General features: G+C 42.6%; 1 protein-coding gene across 1 annotated transcript in view; it reads left to right on the top strand.

The window, feature by feature from the left end:
• DRGX (dorsal root ganglia homeobox) overlaps positions 1–13,453 on the top strand; it is a gene marked incomplete at its 5' end in the record, with an annotated part of 13,679 nt that extends 226 nt beyond the window's left edge. Inside the window, 3 exons of the mRNA XM_010087819.1 lie at positions 2,442–2,614; positions 2,950–3,062; positions 13,188–13,453. Coding sequence (XP_010086121.1) covers positions 2,442–2,614; positions 2,950–3,062; positions 13,188–13,453 — 552 coding nt within the window. The remainder of the gene's footprint in view (positions 1–2,441; positions 2,615–2,949; positions 3,063–13,187) is intronic.
• Between the last annotated feature and the right edge of the window lie 8,872 nt (positions 13,454–22,325).

The following is a 22,325-nucleotide window of genomic DNA, read 5'->3' as shown; positions in this document are numbered from 1 at the left end:
TTTTTTTTGACATCATGACTGCAGAGTGCACATTTGGCCAAAGAACGCAAATGAAGACGATCTGTCATTTTCATGATGCACTTTAATAACATCAACATAATGTGGAATATTAGATTAGGTTGATTAATCGGTCATTCATAATTAACTAGTGATAATGTTCTACACTAATTTGTCCGCGTCTCCAAGGTACTAAATTACATCAATGCACATCCATTTCCTTGCTTTTGGAGGGGGTGTGTGTAGAGAAAAGGGCTGAGACGTGATTCTCCAAAGCAGCTATGACCACTGTCGAGCAATGGGGTTAGTCAACTGCAAGGATCCCAGCTGCCAGGAAGAAATTCTGTGCACCTTTTCAACTTTTCTCCCTTTTGCCTTCTTTCTAAACACTTAATTTAGACAGCTAAAGAGCCTGCAGAGCAATTCCCAGACCTTTAATATGATCCAATAAATACCATTGGCCATGCTCACTCTCGTTCCACCCCCACTCTTTTCCACTCTTTTCCACTCCTTCCTTCCTCCCTCTCTCCCCACTTTTTTTTGCTTTTTTTAAAAATTTTTGACCCTGGTGTTTGTTTTTCCATTTCCAGTTATTAACTTTGTGTGTCTACAAGCTCTGCTAAGAGCAGCAGTCCTGCAGTTGTCAGAGATGGATCCCTATAACTCTGCAGGCATCCACCACAGGGTTGCAAGCCATTTTTTGAACACTAATACGTATTTGTTTTATTTATGAGGTTTTTCTGCACACTCTTTTTGTATTTTTTTTTTTATTTAGGTGCTTGGGTTAAGACTATGCAAAGATCTAATTGTAGGAAATATAATAGCTTGCCTTTTGTTCCCTAGGGTCGTGTTAGTATCTCTTAAAACCCAATGGCTGAAGAGAGATAATGGAATTCACTGCAGTAAATTGGGGATTGTAAACAAATTATTTCTCCTATAATCAGATTATGTGATCCTGATTATTAAATCTGGACATGAATCATTGGTCATATGCGGGCAAATTAAACTGATTATTATTTGGAAATGAAAATCTCCTTTTGCCACTGCATTGTAGGTACTGGCTTAAAAAAATAATAAAAAATGCCATTTTAGCTGTTGGTGCCTAAAGACTGAACTGCAAATTGAGATAAATGGGACAATTATTGAGCATTCAGAAGTGGAAGATCATAACTTCTTCCTGAAAGGTGCAAGGGTGAGATAGGGGTGGTGACAATTAGATTGCTGAGGACTGGTGTGTAGCCTTGTTGTTGGCTATTATGCAAACAGACAATAGATGCAAGCATTTGTTTAGCCTGCTTTCATGCAGGGACATGGGGAAACACAGAGGATGGGAGATATGTTTACATTTATACCCCTTGCTCATTCAAATATGATTAATGTGCTATAAAGCAGAGTCTTAATCGAAGATGATGTTGTCAAACAATAACTAAATAGGGAAATAAACGACTTCATCATGCTCTTTCCTCAGAAGCAGGCGAACTGTCAGTGCAAAGTCATTAAAATATGATAATGAAAAATAGCTCAATTAAATGTTGTTATAGCTGTGACCTTCATTCAATTAAGACGCAAGAAAGTGTCTGCATTTTGCTTTGCATTTAACTGCTCTAAATTTAGAATATAGATAAAATCATTATTCAACGTTTGCTGATACATGCAATTAAAAGACAGCCAACTAAAATGGAGTTGTAGAAGGAGAATAATAATAACAGTCTCACCTATACTTGAAGTCATGTGTTCAAATGTGGATTTCCTGACCTCAAGGGAGGCTTGGTACTTTCCGTCTCAAATAAGGTGCTTTCAGAGTATAAACCCACAGGTAAATAGAAAAAAAAAAATGGTTGGACTAAAAGTCAGGGGATGAAATCAAGAACATGAATATTTGTGTTGCATAACAGTGTAAAATAAGTTTTGGAAACTGGTTTGTATTAAACTGCAGAATGATATTCCAACATTCATATCTACCACCTTTTGAGTCTTCTAAATGCAGACTAGACCAGTACATCAGGTGAATAATAGCAAGTATTAGCCCTCTCCAGGAAATGGACTGGATAAGGTGGTCTAACACGTATCTTTTCATTTCTGAAGATGCAGCAGCTCATTTAAAGACTTACTTATATACAGTTTCATCAGAGTGCTTAGACATGTATTTAAGTACTTGCTTATAAAGAAGGTTTTTAGATGTTAAAACTTACAATTCAGTGAGAATTAAATGTGTGCATAAAGCCAAGCACATGTTTAAATGTTTTGCTAACTGGCACAGTAACATCAAAGCTCTTTTAAATTTTTTTTTAATTATTATTTTTTAACATGCCTTTTGAGTGTCTTTAGTCTCTCCTGCCTTGTTTTCCAAATACAGAAATATTCCAGATACAAATTTACAAACATCTTCCCTGCTTCACATTTGGCTAAACATGGTATTCAGCCTGGATACTCTCCTGTTCCAGGTGTGGTTCCAAAATCGAAGAGCTAAATGGAGGAAAACAGAGCGGGGTGCTTCCGACCAAGAGGGCTCTAAGGAAACAATGGCTGAGGTGGCGCCTCCTGTGAGGAATTTAAATTCCCCTTCCCCAGCAGATCAAACCAGGAATAAGAAAGAGAGTCTGGAGATCCAACAGAGGTAAGAGTAATACATGTTATCAACTGCCTCTGTTTGGAGCAAGCATGTATCATACACATATACATCCATGCAGACTTGCCTGCTGCTAAGCCTTGACCTACACAGTACTGTCTTCAGGTACAGCCCAAGTCATTAGAAGACGAGCTGTCTCTTGTGCAACTCACTACTCCCTGTGGAGATGCTGAGCAGCTGGTGGCTGTAGGAGGCTAATATTATCCAGGCTTGGTCCCATCTAGTTGGACACTGAGACACCAATGTGTTTGTGAGCATGCACATATGCTCTCTTTGGAATCACCTAGTTCTGGTTTTGTAAGTTGTTTTCCCTTCTCTGTCAGCCTGAGTCGAGCTGTGGGTCCTACAGGACCTTTCTTCCCTTCCTGCCTGCCAGGGACTCTACTCAACACAGCCACCTATGCACAAGCTTTATCCCATGTTGCCTCTCTAAAAGGTAAGTGACTGTTTAACTTCAGTGATAAGCTCAAAGAGCAGCTCTTTCAAGCTAAGAAGCCATCTTGAGGCAGTGGAGAAGCCTTTGGGAAATGATGGATCCTTCTTTCTGTTATGATTGGTAGCAGTTGCACTGACCAATGCTGCAGGTGCAGGAGTAAGGCTCCTGTTGTAAACTGGACCATGGTTTGTGGCGGAGCTCCATCATTTTACTTGGACAGTTAGTTTTAGTGGGGTCAGGGTTTGTCTCAAGGAGCAAGGCAGGTAGGGTTTGCTCCTTTAGAGTTTTCTTTGCATGTGCTTTTTTTTTTTAAGAGTCAAACTTATACTAGTAAATTAGTTATACACATCCTTTTGCATTATGCATAACTTGGCACTGGTACTGATGCCTCATTCACTCTTTGCATGCGGTTTCCTTTGCAGTGCCCTGCTGCACAATGCCAGCCCTTTCTCTTCTTGTGCAGTAGTCCCCTCTGAGAACTTGAATAAAGCATATGCATGGGGATAGGGGAGAATACAAAGTAATTCCTCATTACCTGGGACCCAGGCTTCAGGAAGGGTACATCCAGTGTCTATATCTCTTTCAGTTCCCCAAAAGCAGCAGTATGCATCTTTTAAAAATAAATCACCAGCTGATCCATTAGCTGTTCCTAGTCTAACAATTTATGAGACTAAGGGCGTAAGCAGGATGAATTCAATTTATAGATTTATAGGATGTAAAGCCTCATAGCACTGCCAAGAACAAAGTGGCACATACGTTTACTTTATGCTCCAATGTGGTGCAATAATTTGTGAGGAAATTTTCTCAGTTTAAGACCCTCTACTATGAACACAAATGTCCCCTAATACCTCTCACTGTGTTCTCTGGCATACCTCATGCTCTTTATGAGCATTTCCAGTTAAATCATCATTGACAAAGTATATTCCTGAAGCAAATGTTTGGAACTACTGAGTTTTGCATTAAGTCCAGTGTCCTGCCCCCATTCCCCCTTCCCTCCTGTCTTTCCAAAAAAGCTGAAGCCAGACACACCATACAGCTACTGCTGTTATGATAGATGTAGGACCTGTGATATTGAATCAAGAAAAGCCACACAGGTGGGTCCTCAACCCTAAAACTTAAAGGAAGATGGTCAACCTAACCCCTGTAAGTAAGAAGCGGCTGTTGGACTGCACAAGACCCTTCATCTCTGCCCTGTGACTGTGAGGTCTTGAGGCAGAGACTTTCAGCTTCTTCTGTTGGGCAGGAGCAGCCTCTCTGGAGTAGACACAGGTGAAATTCTTCAGGCAAAAAGATTGTTCATTGGTAAATGTAGTTCCAGGCAGATTGAAAGATGTAGAAATGGGGTTGTGTTCAGTGAATAATTTTGGATGGAAGTAAGGGATGTTTATTTTTCTTAAAACTTACATTTAAGCATTTTCAAAATTAAATGCATCAACATGTTACTGTCACTTGTTTCATGTTTATATGTAGCTACATTTAAAAAAAATAAGCCCAGCAAAAAAAAAGGTAAGCAAAATTAAATAAAAATGAATATTAAAAAATTAGTCATGAGGGTTTCTTAAGTTTTATTTATTTGGAAGACTTCCAGATATTCTTTTGTGTGATTTTACAGCTCAGCCACTAAATTGAGAAATTAATAATTTGCTCCTTTTTGCTTGATAGCAGTTTTACAACCTAGGGGCAGGAAAAATACTGTTCCTGAATCTCTTATAGTGATACTTATTAGATAGTCAGTTGCCCAGGCTAAGAGGCGAAAAACTGGTCCCAAATACAGATTTTTTATAATTTGCATAGGGATGGTCAGTTATCAGATGTGTGCATTTTCTCTTGATGAATGTTGTCAGCTACAAGTGCAGTTCATTGCCCAGATGCCCAGTTTATATTTCCTGCCTGGCACTAGAAATCCACAGATCCATGCAGGGGGACTGGGATAATGTAGTTTGTTTTGATTTTAAAAAACCCAGTTACAGATTTGCATATCTGCATATCCATCTACCAGGAGCTTTGTGGAGCTGCCTATGCCTGTCAGCATGTTGCTGTACTTGCAAGGAACCAGTAGACTGAGCTGCTGCCCTGAGGGGAGATCTTCTTCTGCAGCTAGCTCTCAGTAATGTCAAATTCTGGCTTTGAGGTTAAGGGGGAAGAATTTGTTGTTCTACAAGGTGACAAATTTAATTTATACAAACAGAGAATAATTGTAGCATCTTCCTTGTGATGCTTACATATCGAGTGTTGTATCCTCTTTTCTTGGCTCATCTCCGCAAGTTCCTCTTTCCTTTATCCAAGAGCAATTCACCTGAGCTAGAGTAGGGGCTGTGCACAGCAGACCTTGAGCTTCAGTCTTGTTAATTGGCAGTGATGAACAGGACACTCTCTAGAGGTTCTGAGTGGACTAGAACTATCATGGGCCTGATTCACATTCTGTTCTTCTTTGATATGGAAACATCAGCTGAATGATGGTTCATCTAAACCAACGTGTTTGAGAGCACAACCAAGCTCACATGTCAGTCTGGAGGAAGACATAATGGTTATGGGAGGGAAGGAAGGACAGGGAGTGACACAGTGTTCACAAAATCCTTATAAGACCTTCTTCATCTTGCTGAATTCAGTTGGTTTGACTCTTCCTTCTCATTTCCCTCTTTGAGCTAGGAGCTGATTTGTACACTTGAGGCCTGTCAAAGGACAACTAACCCTACACTTAGGTGGGCATTAGTCTGCATCATTATGTGGCTTAATGAAGTAACCTAAACATGTCCCTTGAGAATCTAGTCAGATTTTGCATCAGAAATGCTGACAGGACTCTGCCACAGTGATTTTGAGTGCATAGGACTTTAGGCTACACAAAATTCCATCAAACTCAGCACAGGGCATACAGTTCTGAGCTGTTTGGTTTTTGGGTTGCTTGAGTAAGGAGAAATTCAGCAAGCAGTAAGGTTTTCCAAGATTCTGCAAGTTTTTTTGAGGAATGAAATGATCAAGAGTTCTTCCTGGTATTTCTGTTGTGCTGACCATGCTTTGAAACTACCAGGAATTCTTTGTGCTTTTGAAAGCAAAATAGTTGTTGCAGAATCAAAGCACCATTTCACTAACAAAAGATGCATGACCCTGCTTTCTTCTATGCAAACGTCAAATTAAATGCAGCTCCTCTATGTCGAACCCGTAAATAGAAATGCATTCCCACCATTGGGAGAACAATCCTGGCCAGTATAGGGAATTATACTCTTCAGTAAGACCATAAAAGCTGCCTGCAGACAAATGGGCACTCTCAGCCATCATATACTACTGGGAAGTCTAGGTTGTTTTTTTTATTATTTTGAAGAGACAAGATGTGCTTTGTTGGGCTTGTGAGCCAACACTTCGTTAGTGTCAGTGAGTAATATTTGACTGGTGCTTTAGAAGGAGACAATTAAAATCAATACAATGAATAGCAAGTGATAATGGTGATGTAACTAATTAATAATTATTTTATGCTCTCAGGGACCATTTTCATTCTGCCACCTGAGAGTTGTCTCTCTTCTGTAAGAAACTAATACCTCTCTTTCTCATTCTCTGACTTTGATTGCTTGGCTTCAGACCCAGATTTCCAAGGCTGCATAAAATGTTTTCGGGCACATGGTTCCTTGACCCAATTTATAGTATAAAGATATCATAGTTGATGATAAAGTTGGTCTAGTAGAGATAAGAAATCTCAGGACAGGCTAGCATGGGACAGGGACTGAGCCTATAACTTTGCTTTTGGGAAGACTGTGAAGTGCACTGTAGGCTTGGCCCATGCTTTGTGTGGCTCTGCAACTCTTCAACAGGCAGCACTCATCTGAACCCCACGTGTGCCACTCTAGGTATGGATATTGCTGGAGCTTGAGACTAGGTCTCCTCTGGTGAAGGAGAAGAAAACTGTTCTCCTTAAGCACTATCTCTGAAACTGAGATTTATTTTTTTCTCAAAGGGATGATATTACCAGAGCAGGATGTTCTGCGAAGAAAGCAGGCCAGCTATACAACAGCAATTGGAATGGTAATTCAGAGCACAGACTGTTCCAGAGAAGAGTATATTACCACTGAACAGATTTTCCTCTGTTTTTATAAAGTATTCTCTATTCAGTAATACAACAGACCTTTTCCTTTCCTTAGGTGAGTCCTCTCCCTTTCTGAAGTTTAGCATGCTGGAGGCTGTACTTAGCAGCAAGCATCTGTTAACTGCTGTATTACCTCACTACATACTATTCTTTCCAGAAATGCAATTTCTCATTTGAAAAATTAGCATAAGATCATAATTTATGTAGTATACAGGGTTTCCTACTTTAGGGTTTTACATTCTACACCACTGGCCATAGTCAGGAAGAATGTTGGCTCACATAGATGAAATTTCTAGTGTTCATTACTCTCTGAAATTGTCCTAATTTGACAACTATGCTACTTCATTGTGGTGACTTCGACATTTCCATGATCTTCCAAGATGAATGACTTACTGTAAAACCATACATCTGCAGTCCATTTGGTAGATTTAATTGCAGACCTCAAATATGAAGGGAAAATACTTGTTTTATTTATGGGCTGTATAACTATAGAGTCATCAGGAGAAGCTAGTGTTCTGTGCAGAGAGAGACCTCAAAGTACCTTCTTAATGGATGACAGCATGAATGCAATTCATTAATGTAGAAGATGTTATTAATGGGCGTAAACAAGAAGCTCCAATTTTTAGCGGAAGTTTTCTACCATTCTGGTGGCTGAAGCTGAGAGTGTGTCTGTTACATTCCACTGAAATTTCCCCAGACCCTGTAATGAGTGCAGTGTATGAGGAGAGAAATAATTACACTTGTCAGGGAATTACTTTCATAATTCACCCACAGTTCTGCTCTGTGCAAGTTATAGCTCAGCTGGTTTTCACGGCACCTCCATACCACTGATAAAGAAGCAGGATTGCATTATGCACATCAAAGTGGATATTCCAGGGCACCATTGATTAGGCTCTTTTATGGTTTGTTGCTGCTGTAGTTGCTATTGTTCATATTAGGGAGGTTAATTGCAGTATCCAGGAAAAAAAAACCCACAACAACTAGAACTGCCAATCCATTACGTTTCCATTTCTGTTATGGAGAGATGAAGAATTTGTCTGATTCAATTGGGGAATTCCCATCGCTAAGGCTGAGAAAGAAGTATTCAAGGATCTAACTTAACTGGTGTTTACTGAATTGAAGCACCACTGCTTACCAAAAGAAGGAGGAATGGGAATCAAAACTCTTGGGGTCCTTTATTTTCGCTGTCATTCTTGTTATGAACTTACTGACTTTTCTCATTGATAACAGCAAATAGATCAAGTAGGTTCTGTTTGGCATTTTCCCTAGTTTATCTGCTACTGTGACGTTAGAGAATTTAAAGCATTTATTTAGTTTGCTGCAGATGCACAGACTTCAAGCAAATTAGTTTGATTCCTGTACCACAGGTCCCCACCTCTAGCACTGCCCTGCCTCACAGGCAGATTTTTTGGATGTTTATTACAAATATTAGGGAATATGCAGACACTAGAAGCCCTAAGAGACATGGGATGGTAATGTGTGCTGGCTTGTTTCTCCAGGACAAATCTTGATTAGGTGAGTGGACTTTACCTGGGCAGGGATTCCTATTGACCCTTCTTGAAGTGACACATTAGGAATTAGGGTCAGATCACGTGTTCAAGTGGAAGGGAAGAGTAGTAGACGGTTGCTGAGCTGACAGTATTCAAATAACTGGTTCTGTTCTCCCAGCTTTTGTGGGCTTTGCCACCGGTTTTCCTGTCCAAAGAGGCAAGGTCCTGGCTTCTGAATTATTTTTTTTTAAACTGTACTGATGGCATAAGTAAAGGAGGATGAAATCTTCCACTTCCAATGTCAAGTTATTTATACAAAAAGACTCTTGGAGCAACTGAGCCACGTCATCAGCTGGTTGCTGTGTGCATCGGGCATGTAAGGTTCACAAGCCAAGGAGATATGAAATGAAAATATTTGGACACTGCTGTCAGCTCTGTAGTGCTTTTCCAGCCTCTGGGCAGCACAGGGTACCTTCCACACTTAACCAGCTTAGGCACTAGAAGAAGGAACTATCTAGCACAATCTGAGCAGCCTTGAGGCTGCCCTAAATTGTACTGGGAGGATCTGGTGCCTCTCTGTTTCTGGATTTAAGTTTGTGCCTTTTTCTTGTTCTTCTGAACCTCCTGATTCAGAGGTCAAGAAGGTTTGGATACAGCCACTTCTGTTGTTCCTGCTTGTGTCTCAGGCTGTAGATACAGTGTTGGTGTTATGTATGAAGAGCAAGAGGAAGCTCCCTTTGAATCAGCTCTCACTGGTAAATGACACTATGAACTCGAGGTTGTTGTTGACCTTCCCAACCCTTGTGAAAGTGATTTCAGAGTTAACAAGGATTTAGAGCTCAAGCAAACCAATGTGACTACTATCAGAAGTAAACAATACTTAAATCAAGCATAACATTTTCTCTGAAAACTAAACATCATACATCGACAGGTGAGGAATTTAAATGGGAATTTTCCTCACCTCCCTCTATGTCAGGTTGCTGTTACGCACAAATACTAAAAGAGGAAAGGAACTGGGGTTTTGTCCTTTTGGAAAAGCTATCTATTAAATTCTTTAAACTGTTGAGTTGAAATACAAAATAAATATTTTAAATACTTATGTATCAATATTGGCCCTGCTCCCAGCCCGCTCTTCTCATCTGAAACTGAACCTTGGAACTGCACAAAAGGGTCCACAACCCAAACTGTAGATCAAATATTGCTACAATTGAAATGTGATGTTGGCAGAGATAAGACAGAACTAATTTAATTTTTCCTGTCAGTCTCTGTAGTAGATCAATTAAACTGCCAAGTGGATCAAATATTTCAGACTGTATTTATTACATTAAGTATTTATGTTCAGGCCAAGCATTTAAAGTATGATCTCATATAGCAATACAAGGAGGTTCAGATCAATTCAGCAGAATTTGCTGTAAGTTAATGGAAATGTAATTGTGTATTTTAATTTTGTGTACAGGAGGCAGTAAGTTCCTGAAAGAAAGAAAATGGTACCCTTTCCATATTGTAGCAACTTGATCCAAATCTCATTAAATTAATATCAGACTGTCATAGATGGTAGTGGAAGCGGGATCAAGATCTAGGGCTAATGGCTTAACTCTCACTGATTTTGATGTGAGCTAGGTGCCTAAACTCCTCTGAGGATCCAAAATAAAGTAGGAACGATTCCTTCCTTCCTTCCCCATTGTGAACTCAGGGTTACTACAGCAGGATGTAAAAAAAATTGATGTGTGCTGTATGTGGATGTCTCTTTCTTGGTGAAAGTGAGATTCCTGTCTGTCATGGGCTGAGTGATGGGAAAATGGAGACCTTGGGCTCCTCATTCTCCCAGAGTTTGTGCTGGCGTTTGTGCCAGTAAGTCTGATAGATTTCACTGGACTTACTACCCACACACACAGGCAATTGTAAAGTAGAATCACCCTTCCTTTTACATTAAAGAGAAATAGGGCTGAATACTGCTCTCCTGTGTTCTAAGTGGACCCTGGAGCAAATGACTCGTTACTTTACATTTTTTTCAGGTGTGAGCTGTTGTTTGCAAGTGTTTTAACCTCAGTGAAAGGAATGGTTTGTGGATGAATTATTACTAGAGATAACCTATTTTCCACCACAGGTAACTCTGCACCCTCAGGTTGCAGAGCCACTGGTTAATATCAGGTAATTATTAAGCAAAGAGCTTAGATTGGTACTGAAGACTGATAAATATTTTATCCCTCTCTGACAACGGAATGAAAATTATTCTTAGGAGGTTTAACTGATTCCTGCTCTTTTGAAAAGTGGAAAATTCTTTTCCACTTCTCCCCCCGCTCCCACTAAGCAGGTAATGTCTGTGCTTGGTCCTGTGTTAGGTACCACAGGCAGGGCAGCCCTTCCCTCAGCCTGGGACATGAACAGCCACATTTGAAAGCCTCACTCAGTTTGTGTTAAAAATCATCAGTGCAAAGACAGATGATGCTTCCCCATTTCAGAGCTGAAGCTCAAGATTGTAGGGCTTAACAGTAGTGAAAAAAGGGACTTGTGTGTGGCTTCTGCAGCTGAAGACCTACTGCAAACTGTAGTGGTTCTGCAGCGCTGATCTTCCTCTCCTCCCTCATAACAGTGGCTGTCCAGCACCCCTGAAGTGGCTGCAATTCAACAGGGCAAAAAATAACTTTATGAGCATGGTTGGTGATGGCAAAAACTGTAAGTTGTGTTAGTGAGTGGTTTTTGATATAAACCCTCATTCTGACCTGCTCAAAGCAGCCACAGAATTAAAGATTGAGCTTCCTAGTGCTAAAAGCAAAAAATGAAGGATTTTAGTCAAGTGCTGAAACTTGCTTTCGTGATTCATTTGAATGCCCAGACCCATGAAAATGTTGGGTCTGCTGATCATACGCTCTATCACAGGAGTATTACAAGAGAAAACAAGACTTTCCAGTTACATTAATAATTTGTCCCTTGTAGGTTGTGCTTTTTAAAATGCAGAGTATTTTTCCCTGAATATTACCTGCAAGCTGCTAATTTCTGAGAATTGCTGTGGAGAAGTCTTTCCAACATCCTAAAAACAAACAACTGTCTGCCTTCATCCCTAGCAGATGGGTGCTGACCCGTTGCTACTGAGAGCAGAAGTGTAAAAGAAAGACTACCTGCTCCCTGCAGGTTATTAGTTCCATCACTTAGTCATGAGCCATTTAACTCAAATATTAACTGCAGAAATTAAAGCAAGTCCTTGGCTTAGAAAGATTAGAGGAAGACATTGCATCGTGTCAGGATGTGTGCAGCCAGGCTGTTTCTTGTTGGCAGGTCATGTAGCAGCAAAGGACAGGCTTTTGCCAGGGGCGTAGAAGAGGATGTGGACTTTGTGTGGCCTCTGAGACTCCTGGAAAAAATGGTGTAACTCAATGTTTCTCACCAGAGAGCAAATTAAAGTATCAGCTCAGCCATCCTACCCTGCCTTGCCTCCCTACCCCTCTGATACATTCTCCTTCAATCAATAGATCCATCTAAGCTAGGTAGCAGGGTGGCTTTTTGGATGGACTGGATGTTTTGCCCAGTGATCAACCTACACTTCCAGGTGTGCTTGTTTGGGAACTGGCCCAAGTTCCAGCATTATCAAAGATAAGCCAGAGGAAGAGTCTGCAGTGGTCCATCTTGGGAATGCAGCTGGTCAAGCGAGGACTGCCTCTGTCAGTGGGTTGCAGGGTAGCCTTTTGGCTTAAAGGGAGAGAAATACCCATTTTGCCCTCTTTCCAGTGTTTTATTGTCTACTTGGGACAGCCCGTGTGTCTTAGACGATAGAGATGGTCTGGCCCAACTCTCATGATGGGACTCTTAAGCCTTATCAGCAGCAGCAGCTTTAGGTGGCCTTGGCTCACTTCTTGAGGCTGTTGTCTTTGAGGTGTCATCCTTAAGCAGCACAGATGTTCGGTGGGTGCAATTAGAACAGACTCCTGCAGGTAGACATGATGCCAATAGTTGGCAGGGGCTTGTCCAGGGAAAAGCCTATCTCATCTTACAGTGAGACAGGAGAAGGTCATTAGTTCCTGCATAATAGCTGGGTTATTTTCAGCTTTCTCTCTGCAGTAATCTTTCATGTGTAGATAAGTGATGGGACCCTGACATCCACCCAGCAAATGCAGCTGCCCAAATTCATCAGGTTTCAGTGTGCAGGCAGAGGGCAGGGGGCACTTCCAGCATGGGGCTGATGGTAGCCACAGAGCAGCAGCTTGGTATGAGAGCAGGGGATGAGCTCAGCCTCGCTTACGGGGAAATCTCACGGGTGACCTAAACTTCCCTGCTTGTTTCTGACTCTGCTTGCCCTCACTCGTGCCTTTTGCCCCCTTGGGTGACCCACAGCGTGAGATCCTTCACAGTGGGCCTCAGCAGAACAAGATCTGTCTTCTCTAGCCCTGATCCAGATAACATCTATGTAACCACTGAAGGTCAATAGGGAAGGGGTTTGTTGCCATTCGAGACTCTAACCCCATCTCTGCCCTCTCCAGACTGACTGTAGAGGGAACAGTCAGACAGTCCCCATGATCTTCCCCATCAGTGATGATGCCTTGTCTCCTTCTCCTTCCTCCCCAGGGAGCCCACTGTGCTCGTGCTGCGTTCCTGACCCCATGGGCCTCTCCTTCCTGCCCACCTACAGCTGCCAAAGCAACCGCACTGCCAGCGTGGCCGCGCTGCGCATGAAGGCCCGGGAGCACTCAGAGGCTGTGCTCCAGTCTGCCAACCTCCTGCCTGCTGCCAGCAGCAGCCCCACCCCCCCCGCCAAACCCGGCCCCGAGGGCAGCCAGGACAAGCAGCCCTCTCCAGCCAAGGAACACATGGAAGGAGAGAAGACCGTATGAGGCCGGGCTGGCACCGGCCCCTCGGCTCAGGGCAGGGACCCACCGCAGGGCTCTGCGGCGGGGTGAACCGCAGCATGACCATGCCCTGGCAGGACATCATGGGGCCACCAGGGACCCAGCAAATCTGAGTGGCCTCTTTGGCTGCCTTTCACACACCCTTGCTTTTCTTGTGCCGCTGTAGGTCCATTCCCATGGTTTATTAGCACTACCTGTGTTTGGAAACATTCATGAAACTGTTTTTAGTCCCCCTCCGTGTCCCAGGGCCACCGAAACACCCAAGACACACCAAGGCTTGCTCCTGCACACCTCAGCTCCCTATCCTGTGTGAGGTGGAGGGCTGGCAGCAGGGCAGCGCTTACAGACATGAGGTCCAGGGCAGGAGAGCCATCCAGGCATCATTTACCCCACTGTGCACAGCAGAGGTGAAAGAATATGCAGGTATAAACCAGCTTGGCCTGCTTTTTTCTGATGGCATTTAACTTCAACCAGATCTGTCCCTGGCAAGCCAGGTGTAAGAGAGGCAGAAAATAGAATTAACTTCCCAATTTTTTTTTTTTTTAATATTCTACCTTTTTTCCTCAAAAGAGAAACTGTCCATGGAGTAGATTACTGGAAAATTGCTGAGATCAGTTTACCTGTGAATAAAATCCCTGCACTAGTCTGTGAACATTAGTCTGTTACCCTTGCCATTCCCTGGGTTAGACATAAAAGACACATGACTCCAGAGCAGTGTTCATAGCTTCAAACAGTAATGCTGGTATTTAATGGAGAGTGCAGATTATGTCTAGATCTGCACAAAGCTGGATGTATTTTAGAATCATTCTCTTGGAAAGAAAGACTGGAAAACAAAATCATCCTGCATTGCAGCACTGCAAATATGTCCTGCATGTTGTGTTTCCAATAAAAAGGAAATAAAGCTTGGAAGGGTATTCCTTTATGCCATCCAAAATCAGACTATTTCTTTCACTGAAGGGTTGTTGTAATGAATCTAGATATGAAGATTTCTTAATTATTTACAGAGTGGGCACCATGCAAAGGAGAAATTGATGTTTCAGGAAATATAGTCTTATCTCTGACCTAAAACCCCCCAAAGCAAAGCGGAATAAGATCTGATGCTCTACAGCAGGCATTTTAATCTGGTGTGCCCCACATTTTTAGCATGGGAAATGCAGATGCAGATTTAAACTTAGTGACACGGACTTGATTTTCTCAGGTGCCTTTCACAGACTCCTTAGGCTTGTTCACAGACATCCCTGAAGAACAGGGTGAAACCACTGCTCTGAATCTTGACCAAGTAATGCGGAGGCCAGTGGAAGGATTATTCTCAGCTCTGAAGGTCTTCAGAGCAGGTCCTTCATAAGAATGCTGCTAAGGTCTGTCCTAGTGCCAATGAGAGGCTCTCCATTACAGCCCTAGAAGTGGTGCTGTTAACTTGTGGGCTGATTTTGGCACAGAATCTTGACCAGAGGAACCTGTAGGTTTCTGTGTACCAGCCCAGGTTTTTCTGCCACTCCCCATTCAGGGCTGATCCTGCATGTTGTGCTGAGGACCTCATGCAATGTGCTGAGCACATGCTTTTACAACCGGGTTGTGTTCAGCTTCTCATGGGATCTGGGCTTGAAAATGTGATTGGAAAGGCGGTCCCAAGTAGGGTTGGCAGCAAAAATTTCTCCCTCCTACCTGAGTGATCTAGTCTCACGAATTTCACCGAACCTGGGACTTTTCTGGGGCTTGCAGGACCCTCCCATACCCCCAGGTGCACACCTGAGGCAGAGCTGGGGGTCAGTGCCCATTCAAAGGGTGGAAGCCCTGGTCTTCAGTGGGTGGCTTGGCAGCACCAAGCTCCTTCATTGCTCCAGGAGAGAAGGGTACTGGGCATTCGTTCAGGGTGGGGTTTCTATCTTCTGGACAAAAGCCATTGAGAAGGGCAGTGCTGAGTCTGTTCTTGGATCCAAGTACAAAGAAAAGTCCGACAGGGCCCACATTTAATATGAAGTCACTTTGCTTTACTTTTGCCAAACCATGCATTTATTTTGATGATCCTGAACTGTCATAATTGTAGGGGGAGCATACAGTAGTGTGTGATCCGCCTCTCTGTTCTAGCTGCAGGAGCTGCTCTGATGGAGTGGAGGTGGCTTCCCTGGCTGCAAGTTATGGCTTAGTTTAAACAAGAGCAACAAACTTTTTCAAAATAAAATAGATTGCTGTGTGCTTTGTTGTGGGAGGTGTTTGAAGAAGAGAGGATCACTGTTTTCTTAGTGATCTTCTCAATAATAATCTTTTTATGGTTTGCTCCTCAGAAAAAGACTAAAAAAAATTCCACTACAAAGAGGCAAACTCAACTTTATTTCAACATAATTACCCCGGATTCAGTTGAACTTCAGCCCTTCTGTACACTAACTCTTCAATCTAATTGTTTGATTAAACTCGTATTTCCTCCAGAAAGGTACATAAATAAGTGAATTGTTGAGCAAATTAAGAATACTTAACAGCATTGCATCTGAAAAGTAGTTACGCTGATTAAATTTTCTGTCCTTGAGGATTTTCAGGAAATTACTTTTGATCGTCAATAACACAATTAAGTAAACTACACGCACATTAGCATGAATAATTGATAAGAAATTATGTATTACCACGAAGCACTGATTTAATAATTCATGATGTGACACTCTAGTGACTGTGCAAAACTGGATAACATCGACGAGTCTGCCTGATGTTGCTGGAAATGCTGCAATTACAAACAACTCCATAGTTTTGTTGTACAATAAAGAAAAGTATCTGATGCATGCTGTAGTTTCTGTTTGTTTAATACTTGAATAAATTTAGAAAGAAAACCCTGAAAAGGTCCTGTACTGTTTTCATTCAGATCAATTTCTCTGTCAAAGAATCTGCTTTCACATCGATGATTGTCCAGGCCTGCTTAGAGCCCAAAGATGCTGCAGAGTTGGGGAGGTTCTCAGATTCACAGCCGGAACCTGCTAGGTGTCTCACAACTTGCAAAATTATGGGGCTCAAAGTTTTTTGCAGAGCCTCCTCTTAGGAGCAAAGTGGCATCAGCCCCCTTTAAGCCTGAGCCCAAAGTCTTGTAGACTCTTCAGTGTCTGACGTATCTGTGATTATAATTATTCAATATGATTTTGTGAGTGGTGCTCTAAGTCCATACATTAAACGTTCAGATTTGTATGTTTTGAGTCTGCACAACACCGTGCTAAACTGTAGGCCAGTTCGCCAACAATTCTTGTGACTTCCCTAGGGGAAGCAGATATATATTTGCATTCTCGTTAGCATGTTGGGGAAACCAGGGCATAGTGAGCCACATTTGCCTCTCAAGTTTTGGTCTGAGACCTGTCTGCTCAGGGCTGTGCAGCCCAAGGGAACTTGCTTGAGGTCACTGAGCAGTAGTACAAGGGCAAGAGCAAAATTCAAGAGATCGCTTCTAGCCACCATACCATGCTCTCTTCCAGACAGACTGCCCACCGTACATGACCAACCTACCTTCTTTCTGTGCTATCATATATCAGGACTATGCCACTTAAAACACTCCTGTAATGGCCATCTCAGTAGCTCTGATTAAGTCTAGCATTTAAAAGTTTATAACTCGGCTATAAAAAGTCACTCAGGCTGAACCTCAATGTGAGAGGGCCAAGCCCAAGGGGATGATTTACATGCAAGCTATTCCAAAATCAGCCTGTGTGATATTTTTTCAGTTCTGTGAAGGAAAAATGGAAGCCCAAGGTTTGAGGGATGAATGTAAGACAAAGATGTTTTGTTTAAAGTCTTACTGCATTGTCACTAGATCCCATGCAGTAATTTATAAATTTCCATACTAGTATGATCCAAGCATAGCACAAATGGCCTCTGTGCAAATGTCACTTGCATGATTTTGGCAAAGCATCTCCAATCGCAGGCTCTTTTCTCAAGAAATCAGAGGCAGCCACAATGCCCAGATTTCCCCTCATCCCCCACCTTCCCTGCACAGGCCATCTCCCAGCATCCTCACTCATCGCTCTGCTGAAAGCCTGCAGCCTTGCCTCCAGCTCTGGTGCTGGCTCCCTGCTTGTGCACAGTCCCCCTGTGCTACGCAGAGCCCTGCGCAGCGCTGAGCCCAGCACCAAGGAGGCTATGGCAGAGCTGTCTGGGGACTCGGGGCTCAGGGCTTGTGTGCAGGTTATTGCAGCGCATCGGTCTCGGTTTTGTTAATGGGCACTGAAGCAAAGCATCATGCCACGGGACCTTCTTTATAATGTTGCATGCCATTTTCTCAGTACTCCGCGTGTTCTGTCTCTTGAACATCTATTTAGGCCTCCTTATGCCTACATATATTATAGCAAGAAATGTGAATCTGGGAATGCACCTTCACTCGGTTACACTCTAGGCTAGTGCTTCCTACACTGCATGCTGAATAGTAACGAGATTGTTAGGGTAATTGGCTCTTTATTAAGAGCATTATTTACATTGATGCTGAAGACCATGTGCATTCAGAAAAAGATCTTGGTATACCATCAAACTCTTCCCTCTTGCACTTGGTGCTCTTCCCTCTGTGTTCCCCACAGGTTGCTGCCCTTGGCAAGTTCAGGCTGACCTCCTCTGTACCTCCTGGAGGACTCTCCCGTGCCCTGTCAGGGCCAGGGAGGAAAGCCTGCCGGCAGGGCTGTGTCTCTGGGATGTCTGCACTTCTGCTGCATGCTTAAGCTTTTTGCTTCCCTGCAGCAGAAAGAAGCCATCAGAGTGTGGGAGGAAGTTGTTTTGTGCTGGGTGGACCACGAGGGAGCAGGGGATGGAGATGAAATGCTTGTGGTGTGCTGCTGTGGCACATTCTTCCTCTAAAAGAGCTGTTACTCAATAAAGATCCTGTTGTGCCTGGCTGTTTGTGTGGTGGAAGCAGTGTGTGAAACAGCGGAAGTGAGAGGCCCTGAATTGATACCCAAGCTCCAAGTACATAATTCAGACCTCTCCACTGAAGAGTTTGACACCCCTGCCATAAATAAAAGAGCAACCTCTGCAGAGTACAGTAGACAATGCTTTACTCTTTCAAGTTAAAAACTTCCTTTGCACTGTAGTGAAATATTGACTTCAGGTGACCGTATTACCACAAAATATGATCTTTTCCTGATACTAACCAAAGAAGCCTTTACAGAGATCTGGCCTGTGAGAATAAGAATTTCATTGGCACATAGAAAAATGAAGCCTTGTTTGAGAGTAATGTGTTGACAGTATTTTAATAATCCAACCACAACATCCTTATTGCCTGCCCTAAGCTCTCTGCCACAAGACACGTAGGTGCTGGTCTGCTGTCTCAGAAGTCTGAGCATATTTTTTTTGAACTGTAACAAGTCTCCTCTGGTAAACTAGTAATGAGTAAGACTCAATAGGATTTAACATATCGGCCTGCATAACTCTTCCAGTATTTAACACTAAGGGCTTATTCTGTAGTCAGTGCATTTGCAGTACTGTTGTAACACCCATGCTATGAAACAGGGAAGGAAAAAACCAACACCATCTGTAATTTTAGCCAAGAAGAGTTCTCACATGTAGAGCAACAAAAGGCAGCTCTTTTCTGCAGGTGGAATCCCCTCCAGATCTAATCCCACCCCCAATGCAATTCCAATGGGCCTGAGAGTTAATTTCTTATTTTCTCACAAAAGGTGGCAGCAGCATTGAGGCTGTTTCTGGCCTCAGACAGTTAACAGTATAGCTTTATCTAAATCACCTTAGAGCCCCTGGAGCATCTGAGACTGCAAGAGCTGTTTGCATAGAGGATCCACCCACTTCTCTGGGCTGGTCTAATGGCAGGGTGGTTGTTACTGCCCTGCTTTCTAAGCCCCAATACAAACCAGAATACTGTGACATTAAAGCTGTGTATAGGTGGACACCTGGAAGTGTATCATCTTTCACAACTTACCCATCTTCTGCCCCACAGATGACCTGGATAAATATGGCTCATTAGCTGCCAAGGTTTATTCTGGTATGCAAGTCCCGGTGTTCTCTGAGGCAGCCTAGACATAACCAATCTGAGATGCTGGTCCTTGGGATTGGTCAAGGCCAGGAGAAAACTTAATTTCTAAATAAATTGTGTTTGCTTTGTCAGATGGACTGGTTTACCTTTTGGTTCTCCTGCTTTAGAATTTTTGCTTATTAAACTCCAGCATTCAGTATTGGCCCTGGAGACTAATACTTGCTACAGTGGCAAATTTATTAGGACTCCCCTAGGTATTGAATAGGCTGAGGTTTTATGTTATATGCACACAGCTTCTTTACACCCGCACTGTACATGAGCTGATGTGTTAAATAAGATTCAAGGCCCATTAAAGGAAGAAGCCAATCTCTGCAAAGAAGACTCCCCAGGAACCTAAACTCTGCCTGTTATATCACAGATGGCTCACTCTCTCTAGTGCTGGCTGAAGCCATCAGGTTTTAGCAGATGCTTGAGAACCAAGATGCTGATGTGATCACCAGTCCTTGGCACAGCAAGGGATAGAAGCGACCCTGGGAGTTGTTTGTTTTTATTAGAAATATTTCTGTAGCAGTGTACAAGGAATTGGCCACTGACAGGGAAGGGAGATGTACAGGAGAAAGGCACTGTTCCTATTTCTCCTCTGAAACATTACTCGTGTTTAGAGTTGTGTTCTGAATGCTACCATTCCCTAAACCAGTTTTAAGCAACTGGAGGGATAGTTGAGAGAAGACGAGGCTCTGACACTGAAAGCCAGCAGGCAGGAACATGAACACACTGGGGAGCTCCAGGACAATGGAGTCCAAGCCAGCATAGGGAAGAGTTAGCCTGTGCAGGCAAATTTTGACAAGTCCTGGCTTTTCAAAGCATATCTCCAACTTTGAATATATTTTACTTTTCGACAGAGTTCAACTTCTTTCCACTGTTAGTAGGATTTCAAAAATTGTCCCTGCTTCTCCCAGAGTCTTCCCCATCTCCCTCTTTCAAAGTACCCCAGGTCTCGATTGATTTGATATGAACTTTGGCATGGGCAAGAGTGCATTTTTTATCACTGGAAGCTGCTTCCCCAAAGGCTTGAGTTAAATCTGCCTTAATAAAAACACAGAGCTTTAGGCAATTGGGACATAAATGATTTCTCTTCTGCACTTTTGAAATGCTGCATTCTAAGTATGCTCAACAGCATATTAGAAACAAGTCTCTAAGTGGTCATAGAGTACCGAAGACCTGACTATCTAATGTAAAAAATCAACACCATAAAAAATTTGAGAATATCAAAAAGAAGCAAAGGAAGACCACAGGTCATTTTCAGCCATTCCCTACCCATTTAAATCCCATAATTAAAATATTATCTTTAATACCAGGGCAAAGATGTGAATGTAAGGTGATAATAAGACCAGAATAATAATCCTAAAGACAAAATAAATTAATCATTGACCTCTGTTGCTATAATGAACATTTCACAAAAACCTCCACACTGAAGCTCAATTTACTCAAGTGTTCCATGTTCTTTCTATCTCCTAGAAGGCTCTGAAGCAGAGTTTCTTTAATAAAAATGACTTATGTACACCATTTGCTCCAGATTACACATTTGTATGTATTCACTAGAGCCCATGTAACCGATCATGTACAATATCACCAGCTTCTGATGCTTCTTTCAAGCAAGACAGAGGATGAAACTTAGAATTTTTTATTTTCTCAGAGTATATCCCCCAAATACAGATATGCAAATCTATCAATGTATTTCCGATAAACATAACTAGCCAATTTTTCTTTTTATGTTCTGTCATATTCAAACGACTTTCACTGTCAGCAAGGACTGCTTGGCTCGTCAGGAATCAAAGCAGAGCAGATCTAAATAAAATTGCCAGTCTGGACAAGGACTGAGGCAAAATCACTTTGAGAAGCATCAGCACTCTGTTTCATAATGCAACAGACAATGAGAGAAACTGAGGAGAACTGTAAAACCATCACTGACAAGACTTTGGACGCTACATACAGTCTTCAGGACTGGTTAGTAATGAAAAAGACAAGTTATATCAAGTTACGTATCTGGTAACTTAGCCCAGGTGAATGGGGCACCGGGAGTGCAAAAGCCCTCATGACTTCTGGGTGGTGGGAAGAAGAGGATCCTCTTCCAGTGCTGCTGGACTGGGTGCTGGCACCACATCCTCAGGGCTCTCTGGCCAGACCGCTACCCTCGTGGTCCGGGGGAATGATCGCTGGAGTCCTGGGCCAAAGGTGTTTCGGTCCAGCCTCCTGCTCCCTCTCTTTAGGAGGGGGATGAAGGGGAACAAAGCCCTGCATCCAGTCACATACTAAATCTCTTAATTGTGTACTACACACATGCATACACAAACACACACTTCCATGTTGTTAACTGTTACTGTTGGCATAACTGGAGATAAAATTACAATGAGATATAATTACAATGAAAAACCTGGCTAGAAGTCATTCCAGTATTGTAAAACAAGACCATTGATTCTGTTAATTAATTAATAAATAGTTACTTATTTGCAAATACAGTTGCATCGATGGAATGTGCCAAAGACACACATTGCCTTGGAAAGATGACTTAGGAAGACACTGTACACCCAAGGAGGAGTTGATGAAAATCCATGCATGTAGGTCATTTCAATTAAAACTCACTCTCTAAAATAAATCCAGCATTTTGCATGAGGAAATTCAAGCTTTTGGGCTAGAGCCATGGCTGCACGATGGCAGCCTAAGTCTGCCATGTGACAACCAGACTGGAAGGTGTTGCAGTTACCCCAGAATGAGAAGGAGGTTCAATGGGAGGTGGTTCTGGCCTTACAGCCAAAGACCAGGGAAGCCAGGTTTGGCCTCAGTCACATCTGCCAAGGAAGAACTACGGCTGTAAATGAGCCTCAGGGCACCAGCAATGCAACATGCAAAGAAGGC

The sequence above is a fragment of the Pterocles gutturalis genome, unplaced genomic scaffold (assembly GCF_000699245.1).
Source record: "Pterocles gutturalis isolate BGI_N339 unplaced genomic scaffold, ASM69924v1 scaffold31926, whole genome shotgun sequence".
Classification (NCBI taxonomy): Eukaryota; Metazoa; Chordata; class Aves; order Pterocliformes; family Pteroclidae; genus Pterocles; species Pterocles gutturalis.
Note: the sequence above shows the minus strand (reverse complement) of the source record. Positions and strands in the feature narration are given on the sequence as shown.